The sequence below is a fragment of the Solanum stenotomum genome, chromosome 7 (genome assembly GCF_019186545.1).
Source record: "Solanum stenotomum isolate F172 chromosome 7, ASM1918654v1, whole genome shotgun sequence".
Lineage (NCBI taxonomy): Eukaryota > Viridiplantae > Streptophyta > Magnoliopsida > Solanales > Solanaceae > Solanum > Solanum stenotomum.
In genome coordinates this window covers 4886214-4911745 of record NC_064288.1, presented here as the reverse complement: position 1 = coordinate 4911745, position 25532 = coordinate 4886214, and the positions used below count along the sequence as shown (strand labels likewise).

Genomic DNA, 25532 nt, shown 5'->3' with positions numbered 1-25532 from the left:
AAGAGCATAAATTGACATAATTTAAATAGACGGGAAATTTAAGATATATAAGAAGAACTTTTGAAATTTATAATCTAATTAAAATATGTTAATACAATTGTGCATGCTGTTGAATAAACTAATGGGCAATGACATTAAGCATGTTATAAAAGTTTTTCATTAAGCTTAAGATGGGAAGTAAAAAGTTAATTATTTCCTAATATAGAAATGTATCTTTATAAAAAAAAAATAAAAAAAATATGTTATATAAATTAGAACTAAGAAAATATACTAACATATAATGTATTCAAACAAAGATCAGAGATTTTTTATTCAAGCCTGACTATCATCTTTGCTAGAGAGCGTTTTATCTTTAATATAAGTGTATTTTTCAATATACAGTAAATTCATAGAATCACAATACAAATTAAAAAGAAACCCAATAGTTAAAAAAATAAAATCAAGGGACCAAGTCAACTTGGGTTAAGAAAATGTGAACTATGTCCTTGGCAAAGGATGATGGAAATTTATAGTCAAATCTATTTATAAAAATGTTTGTCTCGAATTTTTTTAATTTTTTTTTCAATTATAATGAGATATTGTTATAGAAAATATATAATATAACATAATATAAAAATCATTTTCAAAGAAAATTAGATTATTGTAATGAAATATTATTATAAAATATCAGATGATTATTATAGAGAGGTTTGCTCGTGCAAAAATCAAATCGATCGATAAATCAAACCGAAAAAATATTGAGTTTTTTATAAAAAAAATATCGGATTATTGGTTCGATATTGATTTTTTAATATTATGTTATTGGGTAAATTGATAACACATTAAGACAGTAGTAATTTACTATTTTACCCCTACATAAATATCAAATGTTAATATTAATACCTTATTTGTTACTACATTTGCCCTTTAGCCTTCAATTCACATTATTGTCCAATTCTTTTATTGTGTTGCACTTGTATAGTTGTTTTCATGTTAACTACTATTGTTTCTATTTTATGTGCATTCTGTAAATTACATTATTGTCTTGTCGCACCAAATTGTTGGAGAAGTCATACAATTACTCCCTCCGTCCACTTTTAGTTGTCACGATTTCTTTTCTTAGAGTCAAACGATAAGAACTTTGAATAACATTTTATAATGTTTTTTTTCATCATATTGATATGCAAAAAATTATAATTTATAGTACTTTTTGTATAGTTTTTGAATATATATTTTTTATTTAAAATATCTATTTAATAATGTAATCTAATTTAACTTTGAAAATTAGTCAAATTGACTTTCGAAACGCAATATGACAACTAAAAATGGATGGAGAAAATATTTTATGAGCATTTTCTTATTGATTAAATCGAAATAATCGATAAACCGAAAATTGAAAACCTATAAAAATATTTTATTAAACTAGTTATTAATTTAGCATATTTAAAAATCAAAATTCGATAATCTATAAAAATGAAACTGAACCAATTAATACACACCCCTAAATTTGACTCAATACTCTGAATAATTGAATTGAAGAATATTATCTTACTATAAATTTGTAAGTGTTGATTGAAAAGACATTGAACTGGTTTGCCTCTCGGGCGGCAATGATCACAAGTGGCCGGCAACTGATAATTGACTATACATCCTTTTTATGTTATTTTTGTCACATGAAATATAAGTTGTTATGTGGTCACACACACTACACATTAGTTTTTCATTCGGTATCTAATACACATATATTAGAGTCCGACTATTTTAAATTTGTATTGTATATGGTTCTATTCAGGGGGAAAACGCTTCCTATCAAGAATTTTTTCATATTCAAAGCTCGAACCTGAAACATCTGATTAAATGAGAAACAGTCTTATCTATTGCACTATTCCGTTGATGGTACACATTACTACTATTACCTAAAGAGACAGAGTGCACGTGATATCACATATTTTTGAATTTGAACTAATTAATGTACTTGAGAAGAGTATCATATCTTTGACCTGGCCCCTCTTCCTTCTTCTTTGATATATAATTAAAGAGGCACTTGGAAAACACTAGAATCTCATGGTTGGTATTATGTCAAACATTCGTCTACTATAGAGTTGAATTTATACAAAGAAAGAGTTGTATGTATGTATATAATATAGTTCAAGTTGGTTGGTTGTGTCTCATATTCTTAATATTAATATTATTCATATTTTTTTACCAAGAAAATGTTAGACTTTTTGGTACATAACCAAGCTAGTACTAGACTACTAGTATTGTGTAGTGCGTATGTGATTTTGATGTCGTAGGTTATGAAGACAATAATTTTGTATATTAACGTGGCACGACCACACAATTGTATAGTAGAAGTAATAAGTGGAAAAATAATTAGACAATTATGGAGTTTTTTAGAAAATTATTCACTTTTAAAAAAAATAAAATCATTTTATTTCAAAATAAGTGTTAGGTCATAAGATTTGAAAAAAGTACTTTAAATGTGTTTCCAATTTCATCTTTATAAATTTTAAATAAATTAATCTCTTTTATCATTGTGCAAACAAAATTATAACCAAACACAACGATCTATCTTTTTACTCCAGCTTTATAAATTTCAATTTTTTAAAAAAATAAAATAAAATTTATAACCAAACGCCTGGCAAGTAAAGAAAGAATGAAAGTCATAAAGATGTTACTAATGAGTAATGATCTTTACGCTAGTGAGCTTTCAAACAAGTAGTATCGCTACAAAAAGTAGAGAAAAACGTAGCTAATTAATATTTTCTATAGATTTGGTCAAACTCAATAGTTTTAATTTAATGCTCGTATAAATATTAATATATATATATATATATATACACACTTTAGTAACTCAAATAATTAGTGAATTCAGTAACATATTGAACACACAAAATTCATTTAACATAGTAGAACTGTAAAAATGATAGGTCATGAAGTTGAGGAAATTGAACTATGAGTCATCATTAATTCGAAAAGGGCTAATAATGCTCAAAACGCATTATAAATAATTTTAAAATATAATATATATTCTCTTTCTACCTATTAGATTAAAAATGCCTACAATGTTTTTACAGATCTAATAATGTCCTTTTTTTAACATCACAATGACATGACAACAAATGAATCATTTAATGAAAAAAGTGGTTTCATCTTATTAGTCTCAAATTACATCTTATTAGACCTAAAAAAAAACATTGAAGACATTTTTAATATAATAGTGAAAGGAGAGCATCTTAAAACCATTTATAATACATTAAGAGCACACATTTTTATTTTTTTTTACCTTTTTTCGTTGCTTAATTAGCACATGTTGACTAAGTCATGCTAAGTTTTACCACCACATATAAATCTCCAAAACTATTGGTATCTTTTTTTAAAAAAAATTTGAAGCCATGCAATGTTGTCATTAATTTTGTCCTTTGGTCTTTTATTGCTCTGTCCATTTTCACATTAATACACTTGTACAAGTACACTATTTATTTTGTAACACCGTGAACAATAGATGATGGGGCTACAAGAAAATGATTTCACATTTATATAATTTAGTGATACAGCAAACCTGTATGATAGATATGTTAATGTAGGGTATCCATACAATACAAAGACAAGACATAAATGGCCCCCAACTTATTCCAATTTATCTATTGACACAAATTTCATAACATGTCCCTTTTATGTACCCTCTTAAAACCTTTATTCACCACATATTTTCCTTTCACATATATCTATACTCTTTATATATATGTTCCAAGTCTTTTAAACATTACTCATCAAAATCAAACACTATAATTTCTTCAAAATATTTTGAGTTTTTCTATATATGGCTACTCTTGCAAGTTCAATGTCATCGTTAAGGAGTTCGAAAATGAGGAAATGGCAAGGATGTTCGAAGCAAGTTAGACAACAAAGGGCGAGACTTTACATTATTTGGAGATGTACAGTCTTGCTTCTATGTTGGCACGATTAATTATAATAATCGTTGTCATAGGCTTAATTTCTAGTTAAGTTTTGTGATGAACGATGGATCGATTGTATAGGTTTTGTTTTTCTGAAGGGTTGTGATTATAGCCTTTAACTTTTGTGTAGGAGTAGAGTTAAATTACATGTACAATGTATACAAAGAGTTTATGAGTGAATAATACTCAAGGACACTTTTCTTATTACTAATTGACAAGGTGTTTTATGTTTTCTTTTATGTGGAAACAGACCATAATTATGGACCATTATTCTTTTTTTTGCAATTTGATTTAAGAAAATGAATATGGGATGGCATGGATTGGGGTGATTTACAGTCTATGTAGGGTGAGCTTTTGCTGGTGCAGAGCAGGGCAGGTTTAAATATATTTTTTTTCAAAATTTACTGGGGTTGATTGCGGATTAGGGATAAAGAATCTTTTAATTCGCTGTTCACACAAATTCTGTATCAGTTTTGCACATGTTTGGGTACCACTCACTAGTCATATGATGAGTTTCAAGTAAAATTGAAACTGATTTATGAAAAAAAATTGAATTGCCAAAAAAAAACTAGAAAGAAGAAAAAATTATGTCACTATTTGAATTTTGGTTATTTTTTTTTTAATTATATGAAATGTAACTAATTCAAACCTATCAAAAATAATGTTATTGACGTGCGTAAAAGAAGAGTATTATAAAATTGCATTTAAATGCTAGGCTAATATGTTAATTTAGTAGTTAACAGTTACTCTAAAAGAAAATTAAAAATTTTAAGTTAAAAACTTATGCATCTATTTATTTGAAATGTTCTTTTACAAATTACGTGGGATGGGATGGACCAAGGCGGAGCAGATTGGGTTGAAAACAACAAATCATGATATGGGGTGGTGTGGTTGAAATCACAACGGGTTTGCCCTGCAACCACCCGACCTATTGCCATCCCTACTCATCTTCCTTCTTTCTCTGTTTAGACCAAATTAGAATAGCAAATAAAGAACAAATCTAGAGAACACAAAAGGGATATGAAGAGCGACCATTTGATCAAGTGACTAAGAAAAGAATAATAGAAATGGAGACCGTAACAATGAAAGAAGGAGAACGAAGGATTTGAGAGCAGATGAGGGTAATTGTTTGTGTTCGAGAGAATCAAATGAAAAAGATATTAAAATCCCTTTTTTAGGTTTTGATTAATCATGTGTTTGCATATACTTGATATTTCCTTTATCACGTAAATAATAATGCAATGAAAGAAATTAAGTTCAGTAGTGGTGGGGAAAGGGGGGGTTACAAGTATAATTTAGGACCAGTACATGATTGCACTTCTCTATACTATAGATGATAAGCTGCTATTTATATACTTGTTCTGTACAAATACTTCTATACCAGGATACGATACTACTACTTTGAAATAGCTCTCAATTAACATTGCAAAATGAGCATAACAAACAGGAATTCTAAACATGTTTGTTTCTACCAAGAAACTTATTTAAAAGATGAGACATATCTTCGAACTAAAGCAACCAGTCAATGATTTTTCTCTACACCCACTTGATTCACATGTATAGCTCGCGGTTGTCAAAGATTTCCCATCCATCATCCACAAGATCCGTGTTATGGATCACTGACTTAACATCTTCAGATGCCTTATGCTCCTCCTCATGACAAGACACTCTATCCATCTTTTCTGGAGCATGCAACAAATCTGCAGGCTCAGCAACCTCATCTGATATCATACTCTTCGAAGATGAACTTGATGAAGCTAAGATACAGCTGGTCTGCCCGGAACTTAAAGATTGGCAGAGAGGAACACGATCATCAAATTTCTCTTTCAACAACCTCACATCTTGGCATATGACAGAGATTTCGCCTCTGCAAAAGGGTGCAACAATCTATTGAGTATTTTAAATAACTAACAAGTAGAGCAAAATAGTAGCGCAAGGATCTGGGAGGGGAAAAACTGAAAACAACTGCCAGCATGATTAGAAAAGTAATGCAGACCTTTCCAATTTGTGTTCTATAACTTAGTCTTGTCTGACAATACAAATTGCGGAAAGCCCGTGCTCTCAAGATTAAAAAGTAATAACTTTGATCAAATGTCATGTTCTATTTAAACACTGCTTGAATAAAATAGTGGCATGTTAACAGTATATCATTAAATAAGCCTTTGTCATTAGTAAAGTTTATTGTATATTTTTTAGAAAAAATAGTTTTAATGTAGCAAATCTGACAGAGAATAAGAATATTCAGATTTCAAAGGGACACAATGACACGATGTTCATTAAACTACAGAGATATTGAAGTATGAAATATAATTTCAAATTGGCTATGACCCCACTCGTACTTTCATATGAAAACAGTTTATGGCTTTATGCTAGTCAAATTTGGTGAATATAAGCTTAGTTCATCCGAAATTCAAGGAACCACTAAATTCGTTGATTCTTCATAGATATACCTAAATGCTATTTTTTCTTCTTTTTCCCAAAATATGCTAATACATTAATATTCTTGAAACATATGATCACTCTAGGTTAATGTATACCAAAAACCATTGTACTAACATCTTTCCCAAGAAAAATAACATTTGATGAAAATTCTAAAAGTAGAAAGATCTTAAAAATAAGCCTCAAAATTATTAAGGCTTTTTATAAGCACACATGAGCTCAACAGAGAAGGAAAAGTATCACGGTCTGAAAAAAAAAAGGGAGAGAGAATATGGAGAGCAGCATGTAGGATAGGAACTTGACACAACATATGGTAAGAAGTAATATGCTATGGTAAGAGGGGATTGGAAGCAAGAGCCTTCAAAGTTGTCAAGATTTACTAAAACTACAGGAGAAATAATGTGAAAAAAAGTGACTTAATGAGGGGCAAAAAGAAGCTCTCAAAAGAGACGACAGACATCAACTACATGGACCTCTCTGGTCTTAAATAACAGTTGAGGGAGAAACAAGGAATATGCAGGGAAAGGACAGATGTAACAGCCATGGCAACAGAAGCATCTACAACAACATACCCAGTGTAGTCCCACAAGTGGTGTCTCGAGGGTAGGACGTAACTACAATTTGCAGTTGCATTTATTAAATTTAAACTGAATAAGGAGTCCCCCCCCCCCCCACACCCCCTCCCCGGATACTATGTAACTACAATTTGCAGTTGCATTTATTAAATTTAAGCAAACACAAGCTTGAATCAGAATGCTGATTTTACCTTGGCATCCCAACCAAGCAAAGTTCCATTTTTCCAAGCAAATAACCCACATTCGGAGAGCACAAATATCAAATTTTTAAAGAGACCTAATAAGTTATACTTACTGCAACGTATCAACAACACGCCCCCGATCCACCAGGAAATCCCTCAACTGTGCAACAGAAGAACAAGAAGATAAAATCATAAGACTACAATTACATTTTACTATGCATATATAATCCATTTAAATAGCGAGGGCTATTACCTTAGCATTTTCTTCTGCTTCTTGCTTCAGAACATTTGCCTCTTGCACAACTTTTTCCATAATGATTTCCTGATCAGCAAGCGCTTTACGTGCAACCTCTTTCTTGCCTACTCTTTCTTGCTCAGCAGCTTTCATTTCTTTCGCAGCAGCAGCCATTCGCACCTCAAGTGTCTGACGCATCTACACAAAGGGTACTTTAGATGATCAGGTAAAAGAAGAATATCATACTACTATTTACATCCACCCTTTTCTTCTAAACCATAAGTACAAGCAAGGCATCTGTGATTTAGCAGCTAGAATACTGCCCACCTCACTAAACCAGCAATACGAAAAAAAAAAAAAATTCAAGATTAAAGAATAAAGGAACTCTGCCCACCTCACTAATGAAGGCAAAATACCCTTTCAAAGGTGCCATATCATGTTGAATGCACTTGTTTGACCATGAAGATTTTCCTTTATAATTCCTCTTAAGAGGTACAACACAAATGTTCACATTAGTTAAGCTTTTCTTTCTTAAATTTTTTCCAATATTCAACTTGTGTCCTCTCACCTTCTCACAAACAATCTAATAGGTAATCTTTTTGAGCCAGTCTGCAGTCCTAGTGTCGTACATGTTTGAGAATAATTCAGCATGTCCAAGACTTCTAGTACGCCATCATATCGAGGGAAAGAAACAGTTAATGAAAGGCAGACAATGTGACAGTCTACTTACATGCAATATTTGCATGACACAAGTCATGCTCATTAGCTCTTTGACAATTCCAGGTATTAATGAAAATAATGGAACAAAATTGTGTTAGGAATAGAAAATAAACAGAAAGAATATGAAACTCTGAAACACACACGCGCACACACATTAGTAAATTGAAAAAAAGATGTCACAGGTCAAAAAAACTCGCATACAGCAATTTCTGTCTCACATTCAAGGTGTGGAGAAGATACAGAAGACTGTAAAAGATACTCTCCTTACAGAGTCTCTTATACCGCTCCCCACTTTTACAAACAAAGATTACAACATCCCCTCACCTCATCAAGAACTGCAAGAGATTTGTCCCTTTCATCTGCCAAGCCGAGCAAGCGAGATTGAAGCTCTTTAACTTCAGTAGCTAAGATGGACTTCTCACCATAGACTTCACCAGCATGCTGCAAATGGTTGTGTAGCATAGTTGTTAGGTCACAAGTGATGAAATGATAAAATTACAGTGGCAAAGGGAAACACACAGTTGAAGAGAAAGGCAACCATATCATTTGCTTCCTTAGCATGTCGTAACATTTCTTTCAGATCCTCTACCCTCTTAAGCATATCCAGTCCCCCCTTAGCAGCTTCAAGCTTTGCCTGCTCTGCAGCTTCCTCTTGGAGTTCAACTTCTCTCATCAAGCAGATAATAGACTCCACAGCCAAAAACAGTGTTTTCTGCACCAAGATTTAATTAGAGTTCCATGAGTTCACGAAGAAAATTGCTAACCTCCCTTGTTCGACATCAACTGATAATTCAGAAAATAGGCCCTTCCCTATTCTCGGTACCCATCTTAAATGAATTAAAGATAAATTTGGCATGTGTTAGGGCCAGAATAAAGTAAATACGGGGAAGACTCTAAATATGGAGAACATATATGCAACCCTGACCTATCCCTTGCAGAAATATAGAAGTCCAAGCTGATGCATACACCAAAGTATTAAAAGCAAAAGAAGAGTCACAACTGATAAACAAATGATAAAGGGTAGTGGATGTGCTTGTACAGACTATTTGCATCACAAAGAGATTATACTATCAGAAATAACTAAGCAATTGATCAAGCATCTATTATGGACAACAAGCCAATGCTACCTATTCCAGTTAGGGATAGCACTAGGGCAGGACGGGTGTAGTCAAATCCACAAAATTCTCAACCCGCCCTGCCCCACCCCGCATAACATTCTTTTTATTTTTAACCTGCTCCACCCCGCCCCGCATAAACCTGCACGAGCCCCCCCTACCCCACTTGAAGTTATTACTGCCACATGTGCGTCCTTAGTTCCAGGACTAACTTATTGTTTGCAGTGGATTAATCCCCAATTTTCTACTTAAAATTAGAAAGAAAAATAAACTAATATCAAAGATATGCAAGAAGAATAAACTAAAATCAAAGATATGCAAGAAGAATAAACTTAAATCAAAGAATTGCAAATTGTCAAAGTTCATAACTACAACCAATTTTTTACCTAGAATTCTTACCTGAAGCTGTCTTACTAGTGACCTAGTGGGAGCATATTGGGAAAATAAAAAGAAATTGGAATTACAATTCGAGAAAAGAAAAATCTGTATATTAAACACCACTGTGAAATATATAAATAAGAGGGATCTACCTGTTAAACTTTACATAAAAACAATTCTTCTAAGATGGTGTATAAAATTAAGTTTATGATAAGAGTTTATAATTAGAACACAAGAAAGGAGGAGACCTACCCCGCATAATTTTAAAAAATTAAGGCTTTGACCCGCCCCTCCCCGCACCACCCCATTGCCATCCCTAATTCCAGTGAATTGGTAGCTGACAACAGTTTACGATAACAGAGAGAGGAGAAAATATATATACCGTAGTAAAACCTAATTGATGAACATTTGGCATAGATAAGCAACAATAGAACTTCTCAATGCAATTGAAGGCCCAAATAATATATATAAACCATAACAGATACCACTAAAAGCAAATCCTACATGTGCAACCGAACTATGCCTAAGAGCGCCTGTTGACTTCCACTTGAAAGCAGCTAATACTCCCAACTTTGCAAAACTACACTGGCTAGGTAATCTAGAGGGATACTAACATATTTAGCACAGTTTCTGTTAGTCGTTCACATTCCGTGGAATACTTAGTTTGGAAAAATTATATAAAGTGTACCTTGTTATTTTTGGCTTCTGTCATCATATCCTCAAGAAGGTCAATACTACAAATTTGACCTGATGCAGTGACCACTGAATTTGGCATAGACTCTTCTTTAGTTACAAGAATTACACCCTCCAAATCTTCACTAGATGTAGCATCGACTGAATCACTGAGTTCTGTTTTTTCTTTTTGATGAAGACTGAGTTCTATTTTTTCTAGCTCAAAGTTATGCACATCTGGTGCAACCACAAACTCTATACTATCTTCAGAACCACATAAAGTTTGAACACTCAAGGGCGCAACCTGACTCTCAGGATCTTTCATGTCCTGATTGTCCACTGAAGAAACTTCTTCATATATCCTTTTGTGCATAAGTGCAGTAGAATCATCAGAAGATGAGTTCTCAGTTCCTTCAAGGGTATTATGCAGAACAACACATTCCGTAGGCAGACAAAGCTGATTGTCAGCAACTTCAGCTCCATTGTTTTTGTTTGCTGTGAAAGAAGTTGCTTCAGGACTTGCAGAGTGTCCACATTTGTCATTTTCAATTAGCAAGTGTGCATCACCAATATCCTCACCTTCAGCATTTGACATGACATGCATGACTTGGCAGGGTTCGTAGGCAGTAACTTCATCTTTACTTTTATCACACTTCTCCACGGAGACCGGTGTCCTACCTCCATTGACTTCCAGCGGTACATGATCTCCACCAACAGCATCATGATAATTCTGAAGGGATTCACCATCAGTATCTTCAATTGTTTGATGATGTCCACAACCAGCATCATAGAATGATGAGGCATTTTGCATTTCATCTGAGTCTTTTGTATTGTGAAGAAGAAAAGCATCAGGCCGTGGAGCCCCTTTAGCATCTACTGCAGCTGAGGCAGGCAGCATATGGGGAAAAAAATACTTCAGTTTGATAAATCCAGTAAAGAATATGGAGAGCTTCCAAATTCAAGAACTCAAGTAAATGTTCAGATTTAACCAGAGAAAAGATGGCAGTTTCACCAAAATTAGGCGTTACCTTCAGATGATATGACGGTAACCCCACTATGCTCCGAAGAAGTTGAGGGAAGCTTAGTCAAGCAGGGGATAACTTCATTAAGGACCACCTCGACAGCCGTGTCAGCATCCTTGCAATGCTCAATAGCAACAGCTCTAAGAATTCGAGAATCAACCTGACCAATTAAGAAAACAGAGCGCTCAAACTTTATCTTTTCTTGGTACATGTGTCGCAGCAAATCTCAAAATAACTTCATATGGATAATTCAGAAAGACACTTTCAGAGGATAATGATGGAAAATCATTTTTATTTAATATCATCAAAATCGATTCAAAAACACTCAAAGACAAAAGACTTCAAACATCCCAAGGAGTAAAAACATCAAATATGCACTCTGACACATTTTTAACTAACCAATTGGGATAAAGTAGAAGATACTAGTTTTATTCTTGGATTATATAAGTAGAGGTAGAAGAAAATATAAACAATAATTATTGAAAACTTCATACGTAGGAGAAACATCATATAGAGAATTATTGGTTCAACAAATTTAAATTCTAGAAACTTGTTAAAGTTGTATAGAATAATATTATTAGTAGAATACTATCAGATGATTATCATATAAATTAGAGCTAAAAGAGGACAAAGGGAGTAATATTGTTAGAATTGCATGATTATGTAAACATAATTTCATAGGGGAACCTACATTTGTAACAAGTTGCGACTTTCACCAAATTAATAACAGAGTCCATTCGTTGCCCTCGAATGTGAATTGATGTTCTACATTGCTTTAAAGATACATGCTTCACAGATGCTAAAATTATGCCACTTCACCGTAAGCTCAAAAGAAAACTTAAGCATATTACAGGATCTTAAACTGATATAAAATATCATCATACCTCAGGAAAAATCTCCTGCAATGCCTTATAAACTTTCTTAAATCCCATCTCCGACAGCTATGAATGCAATTCTGCTCAGAAAGATAAGGAAATTTAAGCATCAGTACTACTAAACGAGATCACAAAAACTCAGATTGATAACAAAATGTAATAACACAAATAGCTGAAGTAATAATAAAATGCAGAGATCAAATCAATTAACTACACCTCAATCACAAACTAAACTAATTGGATTCTATATAATCAAGCTCTTTTCATTCTAATATTATAAAATCCAAATTTATATAAGCGAAGAAGACCCTAACACTCCATTAAATCATCAAAAACGAAATTAGAGATATCAAACGTCGAGAATTTCGTATCCAAAACAGAGTCAGAGGACGGAATTGACAAAAACACCGACTTAACAATTCCGGCTGCTTTCTTATTCAGAAGCGAGAAAAGTAAATCAATCAAAAGGTCACAATCTCAGATTCCATATTACACGTACAATAAAAAGGTAAAACCCTAACAAATCATCAAATTCATCAGAATTTTGAAACGAGATAATTCAATCTCTTACCTTATGTTTTGGAATGCACGGGGGAGAAGGAGGAGCGGCGCGGCGGTGAGTCGGTAACCGGCGGCAAGCAAAATTATGTGTTATGGAACGCAGCGGAGAGTGAGAGAAGGTGAAACAGCGAGTCGTATTTGTAGCTGTAATACAAGGAGGAGACCTACGCCGCTAAGGAACCACAAAAAGGATGATAATGTCAATTAGAAATTGATGTGAGGATAATTTTGTAAATTTACATGTGCGACTCTAGACTTGCGGGTATTTAATATGGCGGGTTGATAAAGGACTCATTCTAATGCATGTTTAGGCCCCACTTATCCGTCAATGCGGGCTCCTAAAAGTTGAAAAAATAATCAAATTAGTCCATAAGGTATAGAAGTTGATCTATTTTGATCTTCAATTTATACCTTTTGACAGAAATAGTCCCTCATATACATATAAAAGGGTTCCATATTGATTTTAATAAACATTTTTAATGTATGTACAACTCATGTGACTTGGGAAAATATAGAATTAAAATTTATAAATGGATCAATCAAAAGAACCATATATTTCTGTTAATTTATTTAAATGTTTCCGAGAGTGAAGTTGATATTTTCGTCTTTCAAGATAAAGAACACTCAATTTACCTTCCTATTAAATTGGAATAGGCAACCATAAAAATGTTTGCCTCCAAACTTTTTCAAAATGATGCTCTATCTACTTTTTGTTGATAGTTGATGTTATATTTTTTTCTTTCCATTACAAAAAATGAGTTAGATTTGTCCTTATTGATTAACACATACATTTTATAATATACTATGAATCTATTTTACAAGGTTAAATAGTTAAATTCGTCTTTAAACTATCAAAATGGTCCTAGAGTCTAGATTCACTCCGAAACTTTGCTAAATAATTTAGATTTGACTATCATTTTCTCAGAGTGAATTTTAATTATTTATTTAAATATATATGATGGACTATTTCAGTTAAGAGAGACATACCAAATATCAAAATAATTCAATCTTTATACTTCAAGGACTATTTTGATCATTTTCTTCCTAAAATAGGGAGGAAACTACCAAGAAACCAGCCACTCAATGATCACGGCTGTTTTTTTCTCTTTAGTACACTAATGTTGCTATCCCAAAAATGTAACGTTAGCTAATAACTACTAGTCAAATCTTTTGTTTTCCTTTTTGTCTTTTTAGACTTCTGCTCGGTCATAAATTTTAAAATTGAAACTTAAAATCAGTCAATTTTACGGTATAAATGCTAATGACCTCCTCTTTATGCATTGTGGTAATGATTCTTCAGGCATTATAAACTTTGAATTTTACTTTTTGAAACTTTAAACTACGTCTGAACATATATTTTATTTAGGAAAAAAGTTTAAATTTGACATGAAATTTCTACCAAAAATTAAAAATAGTTAAAGATCATATTATCAAAATTTGATCAAATTAATGTGTAGAGTAATAAAGCGTGCACACACATATGCTCAAGTTAAGGACACAAGCAGAATTCAAGAAAAAACCACACCTCGATGGAGTATAATGTAAGTAGTGTACTCCGACATAAACACCATAGGTTGATTTCACAACTCGAACTCATAATCTATAAATCACATGGAGACAAATTTACCATTGCTCCCGGACTTCATTCAAGATAGGCTAAGTTAAGATTAAGGATGAAAACTATTTTGCAAGAATACCATGTTACGTCAAGTGTAACAGCTAAGTCATGCAAGTTGCAAGAAATGATGAATCACTACTCTTTCAGGAAATTTCACCTTCTTTTTTAAAAATATTGGGGGTTGGGGAAATAGAAAATGGGAATGGGGGTTACGAGGTGGGAAATCAAACCCTCACCAACAGTGGCGAAACCAGAATTTTTATCAGGGGATGTCAAAATATAAAGTAAAAAGGTTAATACAACTATCAAGAATCGAACACACAACCTCAAACAACTTTTGCAACTCCTTAACCACTATACTAAATCTTCAACATTCAACTCATATCAAGATGTGTCAACACTTGTATATATATTCATTAAATCAAATTTTGACCTATATATACAATGTAATTTTCCGATGAACGGGTATCACTTGACACCCCTTGCCCTAGGGTAGCTCCGCCCCTGTTCATCAACAAAGTGAAAATTCAGGTAGTCAACCAACTAAGCTACTAAGATTCTCCTTCAGAAGAATTTCACCAGCTATTGATAAGAACTACTTTTTGCAGAAAAGAACTCAATCAGGAAATGAAATGTCTTAGTATGTTGCAACAACCTTTTACTCAGCTGCATTCTTTCTGTATTGAAGATGTCATTTTACACAAACTGGGCACAAAGAGAAGTGTAGGGGGGAAGTTATCTCTAGGGGAAAAATAGAATGATGCTGTTATTACAGTCTAAGTCACTATACTCGAGCTTGATACAAGTGATACCAAGAGTACAATCGAAACTGCAAAAATTTACATTGCTTGGTTGATTGAAAACGATTACAAAAATTTTATACAGACTGAACCTGAATGGTCCATTTACTCTTAATAAGCCGCACATTGGTGCCAAAGAAAGGTCAATCTCCACATTATCTACTGCAATCATTGCTCAACTGACTTCTTTTGAGTCCGTCCTTGCTTCCCTTGCCCTACATGACAAGTTGGATAAATTTTATGATGTTAGCTCCAGCAAATAATCAGACACAACGGACCATTTTTGCTGAACTGCGATGAAGCCGGGTATTCTAACAAGGAGATTCAAATAAACCTGCAACTTAAAACAACTATTTAGCCACCTTTGCTACTAAACTAGAATCTTCCCTTATGTCAGTATAATTTTCCAACAAAGGTGATTCAATTTGAACCCCTTCCAGACCATGTAATTCCTCCCCTGTTGTCAAAGATTTTCTAAGTTATGCACTTCCATTCAAGAAGAATCCAAAATTGCATCACCCTTCCGAATATGGCACCCAACCAGCATCTGGTTACACTATTTGAAAGCCTATATCACTTATACAATGATCTATGTCATGTCTACTACCTATTCCTATTTTTGTCATTGGATTTCTTCTATAAAACAAAGCAACATATCCTGAAGACATGTAATTCAAACATAGAATATGCTGAATCAGATATATTTCCCTTTTCACTGGGTTAACATCGAAATCTTATAGCCTAACATCCTTAAAATTACACTATCTGACAAAATACCCTGTCTCTATCAGCTTCTATTAACATACAGAATGACAATCAATTTAGACATAAAAGGCAAAACAGTATATTTGATATTCATTATGCTCAAGCACAAATGAAAATGACGAACAAAATACCTCTTAAATGATGTGTGGATAAGAAATTGCCCTTCAAAGAAAGAACGGAACAAAGATTTGTGACAGTTACACCGTGCACATGCAATAGCATGAAGTCACCTATGCACTACTTGATGTTAGCAAAATAGAGTCATAATTGACTCAATGGTCAAAGATCCAGAAAAAGTTTGTAGGCCTCAAATAGTGAAAGAAAGACGCTCATGTACCAAGCAAATTGGCACCTAAGCTACCAGGATGATTGGGTGACAAAATTTGTTTCACCCCATCATAATTTACAAAAGCATGAATATTATGCAGCAACAACCAGCTTAGTCTGAGGAAACAGAAATAAATACACTTCTAATTTAAAAATTCCTGTTTTAATATCAAATTATGAAACACTAAGAATAAGACTTACGACATCACAGCAGTATAGTATTATCTTAGACCTTACTAATAAAAACCACACAACACAAGCACGAGTATGATAGAGATTTCAACATGCAAAAGCACTTCATTTCTACATAGGAAATATCAGAAGAAATTGTTTGAGACTCACTGAAGCCTTTTGACCTGTCAATTTCCTAGTAGAAGGTGCCCGAGCAACTGATGAAGCAGCAGCTACACATATTCTGAAGTACAGATTGTACCAGGATGAAAGTCAACAACTTAGAATCTTACAACAATGTCACTAGGAATAATTATAATAGCGAGCCATGATTATCAACAAAAAACAGACAATTTAGAAGTCAAGTCGGTTCTTTAGACCTTTTATGAACATCTACATATACGTCAGTCTCGTCCACAATTTCCTCCTGCATCCATGATGAATCCAGTCATGAGTAGAATGTGGTTTCAGTTATTGAAAATGATAAAAGCTGAAGCAAAAGGCATTCAGTAAAAGGAAGATATAAGTCTAATTGGATAATGAATTTGAATTAATTTTGGAAGTTAGCCAACAGGATGTTCAAAATCCCCACTTGGAAACTTGCAATGAGTTGCAAGCACTAAGATAAAACCCATACGAACTGATACATAAGGTAACACATTGGGAAAGACAGTGAAGAAACAGATTACCTGCAGGAGTTCCTCAAAAACATCTTCCAGAGTAATGATGCCAATGACTTCCCCCTCTTCAATATCCTCTGCTAAATATGTTGAGTTATTTGTCATAACACCATTTTGATGCAACGACGGGAATTTAATTTCTTGATTCTGCAACGAGACCTTATCGATATTTATAGTAAGAGTGTTTGATTTTTCATCATTCTTGCACAGGAATGGTGTAGTTAACTGTGAGTCCCCATTACAAAATTTGTTTTCTCCACCTTTGACACCAGCTCGATCAGAAACAAGGTTGCAGTCTTTCTTGCTTACTTTCTCTACAGCTGCCATGTGACTGCTTCCCTTTTGAAATTCATTGAGAATATCATACAAAGGCATATCCTCTGGTACCCTGAAACACTATGTATGAGAAATTATATTCTCAGTGTAGTCTACGTCAAAAATTAACACATAACGTACCTAGGCATTCTCCTGATGGAAACAGAACTAACGGGGGTCTCTGTTTCTGCTCGTACTGTAAGAAGACTCTTTACCTGTCCCATATAGAAGCAACAGGGAAGCTGATGCTTCATTAAATCACCAAGGGAAACATACACAATGAAATATTTTGAGATCAAATTTCCCACAAACCAGTAGAAGTCCGATAATATTCTTTGGATGTTCAGAATAAACAGGAACACGGCTATGACCTCGTGCTAGGATTTTCCCAATCGCTTCCCTGAATAGATGAGCTTGTTAAATAAAGAAATCTGTACATCTCTTGCCACAAACATTGATTGTGTGTTTTTTTTTTGGGGGGGGAACCAAAAAGAGCAAGAGTAGCTTAAGCTTGAAAGTGACCACAGTTTCTTAAGCTGATCTCTATGAAAGTTACAATCCTCTCTTGAAACTTCGGTCGCTCACTCTCTAGAAGATTAAAACTGCTTAGATTTTCTTAGCACTCTCAATATTTTAAAGGAATAAGACGAATAGCCCATGAAAAATGCAGAACTTAGCAACAAAGGAGGTAGAACAGAATTCTTCTATTCCTTCTCAATGTACCATTCAAATACGGAAAAGAAATTTTACGAAGGAGGAAAGACATAAACGTATCACAAATAGAACTCGTCTGAACAAAGAGTAAAGGGCAGCCCAGTGCGCAAAGCATCCCGTGTTGGCAGGGTTCCAAGAAGGGTGAACAAAGAGTCAGAACAAGTCATTTCATATATGAAATTCATTCTCACCCAATATGATTAGTTTGTAATTGCCTTCTTTTAATTGTTGCATGAGAATAGAAGCAAGATCACTCTGGCTGGCCTTCGTTGGGAAGACTTTAAGGCTTAAAAATCAACAGGAATGGGTTCTTTGTGTCATTCAATCTAGATGGGTATCCAGGCCAATTTAAAAAGAAAATGGACATTTGGAGTTCATGCAACAGTAAAAATTTCAGTCATTCACTCTCTAGAAGATTAAAACTGCTTAGATTTTCTTAGCACTCTCTATATTTTAAAGAAATAAGATGACTAGCCCATGAAAAATGTAGGACTAAGCAACAAAGGAGGTAGAACAGAATTCTTCTACCCCTTCTCAATGTACCATTCAAATATGGAAAAGAAATTTTACGAAGGAGAGGCATACACGTAGCACAAATGGAACTTGTCTGAACAAAGAGTAAAGGGCAGCCCAGTGCATAAAGCATCCCATGTTGGCAGAGTCTCGGGAAGGGTGCACAAAGCATCAGAACAAGAGTCATTTCATATAAGAAATTCATTCTCGCCCCCAATATGATTAATTTGTAATTGCCTTCTTTTAATTGTTGCATGAGAATACAAGATCACTCTGGCTGACCTTTGTTGGGGAGATTTTAAGGCTTAAAAATCAACTTGAATAGGTTCTTTGAATCATTCAATCTAGATGGGTATCCAGGCCAATTTAAAAAATAAAATGGACCAGTCTATCATAATCTCACCAGTCCAACTTTGAATTGACATCCAGAGAAAAGGTTGATTCGATAGGCGTCATAGCCACTGCTGCAGTCTGCACAAATCTGAGAAAGCTTAGACCATTGTTCTTAGAAGTTGTGAAAATATGCCTGACTGAAGTTACTAAAAGACAGAAGAAACATTAGTTTGGTTGGTAACATGATATCAGTAGCCTATGCGAGAAGTTGCTGACTATTTATTTATTACTCCCTCTATCTCATTTTATTTAATGTGTCTTAGTTTGACCAAGCATCGAGTTTAAGAAAGAAAGGAATACTTTTGAATTTTGTGGTCTTAAATTTAAGATGTGTAGCTATCTATCTTCTATGATCTATCTATCTATATCTATCTATCTATCTATAATATATAATTCTATAATACCTTAAAAGCATGAACTCCCTAACTTGAATGTTAAATTACGATAATACCCCCAACTAGAAAATCAAACACATGTTCATACTACCCTTTGTTCGCTATAAAATAGAGAGATTTCCTCTTCTTTTTTTTTGAGAAAGTTTACATTTTATAGACAACAATACACCAATGGTGTATTTCAGTACTAATTACAACAGGAATATACAGTAAGCAAAACCAAAAGATCTATCATTTATACCCCTCCTAAACTATCTAAAAAGTGAGTAATAGCCTCCATCTCTTTGGGGAGGACATGATTACACCAAAAATAAAGGGTTACAAGACAGTTCAACTTCAAACTCTGGAAAGGGATGCTCTTGTTTTCGAAGCATCTCTGGTTCCTTTCCTTCCAAATTGTCCACCAGATGCAAGCAGGGACAATCTTCCATCTCTCCTTGTGACCTGATGTATTCCCTTCTCTATTCCAGCATCCTAGAAAATCTGAGGTGTGTCTTGGCATGGACCAGCTGATTCCCCTCAAATTCAAAAAGACCTGCCACAATTTCTGTGTCACTCTGCAATGGAGGAAGCGATGGTTTGTTGTCTCTGTTTCTATTTCACAAAAAAAGCACCTGGAGCATAACTGTCTTCCCCTTTTCATTAGATTGTCCTGAGTTAGTACTGCTTCCCTAACTACCAACCAGGTGAAACAAGCCACCTTGTGAGGTACATTAATTTTCCATATCATCTTCCAAGGCCATGGTAACAACATTTCAGCTGGCCTGTCAAAATGTCTATAAGCNGAACATAACTGTCTTCCCCTTTTCATTAGATTGTCCTGAGTTAGTACTGCTTCCCTAACTACCAACCAGGTGAAACAAGCCACCTTGTGAGGTACATTAATTTTCCATATCATCTTCCAAGGCCATGGTAACAACATTTCAGCTGGCCTGTCAAAATGTCTATAAGCTGATTTTATTGTGAACTTCCCATTGTTGGCCCTCAACCATTGTAAACTGTCCTCCTTTGCGTCAAGGTTACTTGCCTGCTCCAAAGGCTTGTAAAAATCTTCTAATTTGTCTATTTCCCAGTCATTCAACCTTCTCCTAAAAGATAGGTTCCATCCTTGGTTATCTTTGACTTCTGCTACTGTTGCTTCCTTCTGTTGGTTCAGATTATAAATCTCAGGATGCAACTGTTTCACTGTTTCAGACAGTGTTGTCCAACCCACACATCATTCCAGAAGAATGTCTTCCTACCCTTTATTCGCTATAAATAGAGGGATTTCCTCTCATTTTTAAACTACGAAATTTCTAAGTTTTTCTACCCTTCTTTTTCTTTAAAAACTTAAGTGTGATTTGCAGTCGCTGAGTGAGTTTGAAGTTCAACGGAATTTGAGGTACTACTATCCTTGTGATACAAAATGTATATCATCAAATAAATTTTCCTTGGTAAGAGAACGAACTATCAAAAAGAACTTTAATTTAGGTATATCTAATCATAACATAGATGCAACACACATAATTAATATATATATATATATTTTTTTTTTATTTTTTTTTTTTAAGGTCGTTACCATCTATCTTAATACTTATAGATAGTAAATTTTTTGAACCATAAATGGTTGCTAATTAAAGAATAAGTAAGGAAAGTAGAACTTGAATTTGTCACTTTCTCTTAATCATTGCTTTGAAACGGCCACTTCTTCCATGTACTGTTAAGACATACATAATTTAATATACACGTGTAATGCACGTAACGAGAAACTAGTTATATAAAAAGTATGAAGGTCCTTAAAAATGTTGACAATATATGGAGAATTGATGTTGGTAGGTTTTTTTTCCTTGTGTACATAAAAAAGAGTCCTAAAATATATGGTAAAAGAAAAAGAGGAAAATATATGATAAGAGAAAAAGTGGAAAAAATCGGTACTTTTTTTTTTCCTTCAAAATTAGTGTTGGTAGGTTTTTTGTGAAAAAAAAACCTAATTTTATGTTCCTCTGATAAATCGAAGTATACTCATTATGAAAAAAATCCATAAATCAAATTTTATGGATCAAGGATGCTTTTAGATAAAGTATCAACATGTTTTTTATGAAAAGGTTTCTTCCAATCGAAGTATACTCATTATGAAAGATAATCATGATTTAGATGCTTTAAATAAGTGTCTTTATGAATGTATTATGAAATCATGATTTTGAAAGGGGTTATTCTATGATATGAAGTTTATGATTGGGTTGGTATTACTAGATTCTTACCATTTCAACTATTATGATTACGGTATTATTATGTACGTTTCGGTTGGGAGTTTACTTAGCACCGAGTGGACATTGGGATGGAGGCTCACCCGTTAGTAGAGGCGGAGTTCTATAGTAGCAATCCCCTGGTCTCATAACTACGTGCCCCACTAGGACTTTGACTTAGAAAGACATTAGCTAGTGGATCTACCTAAGCTTAAGAATATGGTCCTTACCTTGGCAAGTAGGACAATCTCTTTTCGATGTGGAAGTAGTACACGAACTCCATGTTATAGCTCACATGGTTTATGTTGGTTAACAATACACATCCCACACAAGAATTTGGTTTTCTCAAACAATTTATGACTTCCTCAAAAGACTATGATTTAAGCTTATGCTATGATTCTCAAATATTGCATTGAACTTGTTCTATGATTTATGAATTTAACTTATCTAGATTTGATATGTTTTACTTGGTCATGCATTATCACATTTTAAACTTGCATGCTTCATGTTTGTACTTATGCATTTTCCCCATATTCAGTACATTCCGAGTACTGATGCATATATCCCTTATGCCTATATTGTCTCATAATATAGGTTATGAGTTCTGACGTTCCTCCATCCAGCTGTGGGTAGTGGATTGATCAGTGTTTGAGTCCTTATGGTTCGAGGGCATGGCCACTTTATCAGTTTTGAATTCATCCAGTCATCTTAGTTTTCAGACTATTTTGTGAGCTAGGGCTTGTCCTAGCCACACCTATCATTAGTAGAGACTTGTTGTCAGACATAGTATGTTTTCCGCCTATGAAGTCATCATACTCTATTTGGTATTGTCAAGAGTTGATGTTTTGGACTTTACTTTTCCACTGTTATGCTTCATTTCAGTTATGTTGTTATCTTAGTGTCATGCTTCTGACAAGTGGCTTGTTTAGGGTCTCTCGGGGTACTATCATCATGTCATGTCTAGGGGGTAGTGTGGGTTGTAAAAGATATATAAATTGAAACAAAGGGAGTAGCATTTTGAAGCAAAACTACTCTAAGAAAGGGCAGAAGGTTATATCATCTTTTGCTAGGCCTTCTTGTGCTAGAAGCAGATACTTTATCAAAAGATATGCTAGATCAAAAAGAAAAAGGAGAACAAGGAAAAGAACTGACAAGCAAAGTGGAGAATACTGTTGCATACCTTTGTTGCCAAATCCAGTGCTCCGCGAATAATAGTAGTTTCATCATGTGTGAGTTCACCACCTTTACCAGCCTGAACTTAGAAAAATGGAGTGTTATTATAACAATGTTAAGTCACTTATTAAGGTAGCATACTAGAGAAAACTGCCACCTAATAGTGGTAACTTTTAGGAGACACTTTGGTCATGATCACCAGCTAAATCAACTTCAGTCTTCTGAAAATGAACACTAATTTAGAGGGATTACCTCTATACCATGGATAGAAACAAGGGCTTTCAACTGAGCTCGTCTGAACAAAGCACTATGATGTCCCAACACAGCATCAAGAACCTAAGCCATGTCAATTTGAATATTTAAATGTCACAACTTCACAAAGAAGTCTTTAAATTGTAAACAACAGTATTGACTGCATGAACTCCTTGAATTAGAGACCATATATCAAGTGTAGTGAAAACCTTGATTGGTTTTCTAGCCACAGTAATATAAGATTTCAAGTCTGCGCTGTATAGATTAGTCCAAAGTAATGAACCAGTACACTACTGCCTATGAAGAAGGAGATCTACATCCAATTTGCTTTTCTTTTTTTGGATAGAGATCCACATGCAATACTAATAAAAACTCAGTTGTAAAGGATAGAAATATCATTTGTTCTGACGTGCAGAACAAACAAACTCTTGATACCCAAAAAAAATTATTACATTTCCTATACAGTACTTTAAACTTTGATCACTATGACCATAGATGGTCCCATCCGAAGACTGTCCAAAATAAGTTGTAGCAAGATCAAATAGGAATAGAGGGATAGACGACACAACAAGTGCTAGTAGAGACCCAAGAGAAACAAAAATTACCTTTCCAATCGGGTAAGAAATGGGATAGCAAATGATCATAAGAACACGAACAAGCCAGACAAAGTTTGCACCTACAGCAAGCCCATATCGGGAGCATATCGCTTGTGGAATAATCTGAATTAGCAAGCAAAAGCAATGACATTGTCGCAGTTCCCAGTTCAAGAATACATGTCTAGCAGTTATACAGTGGATGGAAGTATATTACCTCACCAAAAGCTAAAACAAAAGTCACAGAGAGAACGACAGCAACAACAGGATGGAAAATTTTGTCTAAGTATATTGGAAGAGCCTGCAAAGTCCATGATCATAACAGAAATTGTATCACTTAGTAAATGTTATTGATCGAAACTGCACCACTACACATTCCAGGCAAGAGCCAAAAATAAATATTTTGTAAATTTTGTATTATATGTGGTTCATATAAGTGATATCTACTAGTTGAGAATGGGTTTTAGTCATGTCGCGTTGATTTTGAACCTATTGCAATTTTTAATATTGTTATTACTACTACTATTTATATATAAAATTACTTTTTACTTTCATTTTTACCTGTATCATGGTGAATGAGGATTCACATACCCGATCACAACTTGTTTGGGACTAAGACAGAGTTGTTATTGTACTTCATTATACTACTCCTATTGGAAACATTTATACAGTAAGTAACAGTGAACTTGATAAAGAAAGCTGATCAAATTATGAGAAACCCGTGCATGTCCTTGTTATGATTAAGACTTAACCCCCCAACTACTCACCTCCATTGCAGCCGCATTACACAAAAGCAAAGTTACAAGAAGCTGATGCTGCTTTTGAACAACAGGTAAAATAGTAGCTGAATTAAACAAAACAAAAAAAAACATCAATTTCTTGAATCAATAACCCCACATGAAAAAAAATCAAGATTTCAATCAAAATCAAAATCAATTGACAAACCTGCTTGTTTCTTCTCAGTAATAGTACCACTCCTTTGAAGAATTTCAAGCTCAACAAGTCCCATTGACATCAGCCCCAACGTAAGCCCGGACATAATTCCAGCAAAAAGCACGAGAAAACAAGACACACCCGCATAAACAAACCACCATGGGTTTCCAAATTCAATATCCTGATCATCCACACCAAAGGGTCTCTTCGTTTTGTGCCCAGCAGCTAGGGCTATTGCTACCACATTCATTACCAAACCCATCACTGGAAATTTTCAGGTAAAAAAAAATTCGGTGGAGTTGTTGCTCTGTAGAAGTGACAGCAAAAATTATAATATACACAAAAAGAGGAGAAACTGTGCTGGTGACAAACGGCAAGAAAATGACAGAAATATGAAATGAAAATATAATAATGTCAATATTTAACTAATTAGTCTTACGTTACTTGAATTGGTTTTGGATTTTCATTACTGCATTAAGTAACGGCGGAGGGTGAGGTGAGGGCCACCGTAGACGGCGGTCGGATTTGGTGAGAATCCCGAGGAGAAAAGAGAAAGAATCAGTGAGAAGGGAACACGGCAAAATCAGTTTTTTTTGCAGGGGATATACAAACAAAGGGTATCTATGGGAAAAGGACTTGGAAAATATTCAGTGTGGGGCCAAATAAGACATTTACTTCGACTCATGAAAGCTAACTCTTTCTTTTTTTTCCATTTCGGGTAGGCAGTGGTTGGTTTGAAGGTAAGTTATTAGGGGTCTCGAGTTAGTGATTTTTTTTTTTTATCACCCTATTTCTTCACGAGTTTTCACTTTTGCTCTTTTATCATCTGAGCAACTCTCTCTTGTCGTGGTAGATGATTTGGAGGTGAGTTATTAAGAATCGATTGGGTGGTTTGGAGGTGAGTTATGCATGCATAATATATAGGACAAATTACAGAAATCACATACTTTTAA

At 34.1% G+C, this 25532-nt stretch overlaps 3 protein-coding genes across 5 annotated transcripts; 1 reads left to right on the top strand and 2 right to left on the bottom strand.

Moving 5' to 3' along the window:
* Positions 1-3730: 3730 nt before the first annotated feature.
* LOC125870344 (small polypeptide DEVIL 14) lies at positions 3731-4149 on the top strand. The gene has a single exon (XM_049550754.1). The coding sequence runs from the start codon at positions 3803-3805 to the stop codon at positions 3947-3949; it is 147 nt and encodes a 48-aa protein (XP_049406711.1). The 5' UTR covers positions 3731-3802; the 3' UTR covers positions 3950-4149.
* A 1098-nt stretch (positions 4150-5247) lies between these two features.
* Positions 5248-12878, bottom strand: LOC125870283 (uncharacterized). The gene is made up of 9 exons (XM_049550684.1): positions 12723-12878; positions 12161-12231; positions 11283-11436; positions 10271-11136; positions 8628-8801; positions 8414-8530; positions 7388-7567; positions 7248-7294; positions 5248-5805 (listed from the first exon to the last, which is right to left on the bottom strand). Exons 2-9 carry the CDS (start codon positions 12206-12208, stop codon positions 5490-5492), a joined length of 1902 nt encoding a protein of 633 aa, XP_049406641.1. The 5' UTR covers positions 12209-12231; positions 12723-12878; the 3' UTR covers positions 5248-5489.
* A 2094-nt stretch (positions 12879-14972) lies between these two features.
* On the bottom strand, positions 14973-25168 carry LOC125870293 (putative DUF21 domain-containing protein At1g03270). Of its 3 annotated transcripts, none has more exons than XM_049550694.1 (14): positions 25019-25168; positions 24592-24886; positions 24414-24490; positions 23864-23947; positions 23659-23772; positions 23054-23137; positions 22809-22880; positions 19019-19086; positions 17701-17788; positions 17530-17603; positions 17083-17461; positions 16774-16820; positions 16565-16637; positions 14973-15345 (listed from the first exon to the last, which is right to left on the bottom strand). In XM_049550694.1, the coding sequence occupies exons 2-14, from the start codon at positions 24839-24841 to the stop codon at positions 15286-15288; spliced, it is 1470 nt and encodes a 489-aa protein (XP_049406651.1). In that variant the 5' UTR covers positions 24842-24886; positions 25019-25168; the 3' UTR covers positions 14973-15285. The 3 variants fall into 3 exon arrangements, with proteins under 3 accessions (XP_049406651.1, XP_049406652.1, XP_049406650.1); XM_049550695.1 differs by having other exon boundaries at positions 24592-24843; XM_049550693.1 differs by having other exon boundaries at positions 24592-24843; positions 25024-25168.
* Between the last annotated feature and the right edge of the window lie 364 nt (positions 25169-25532).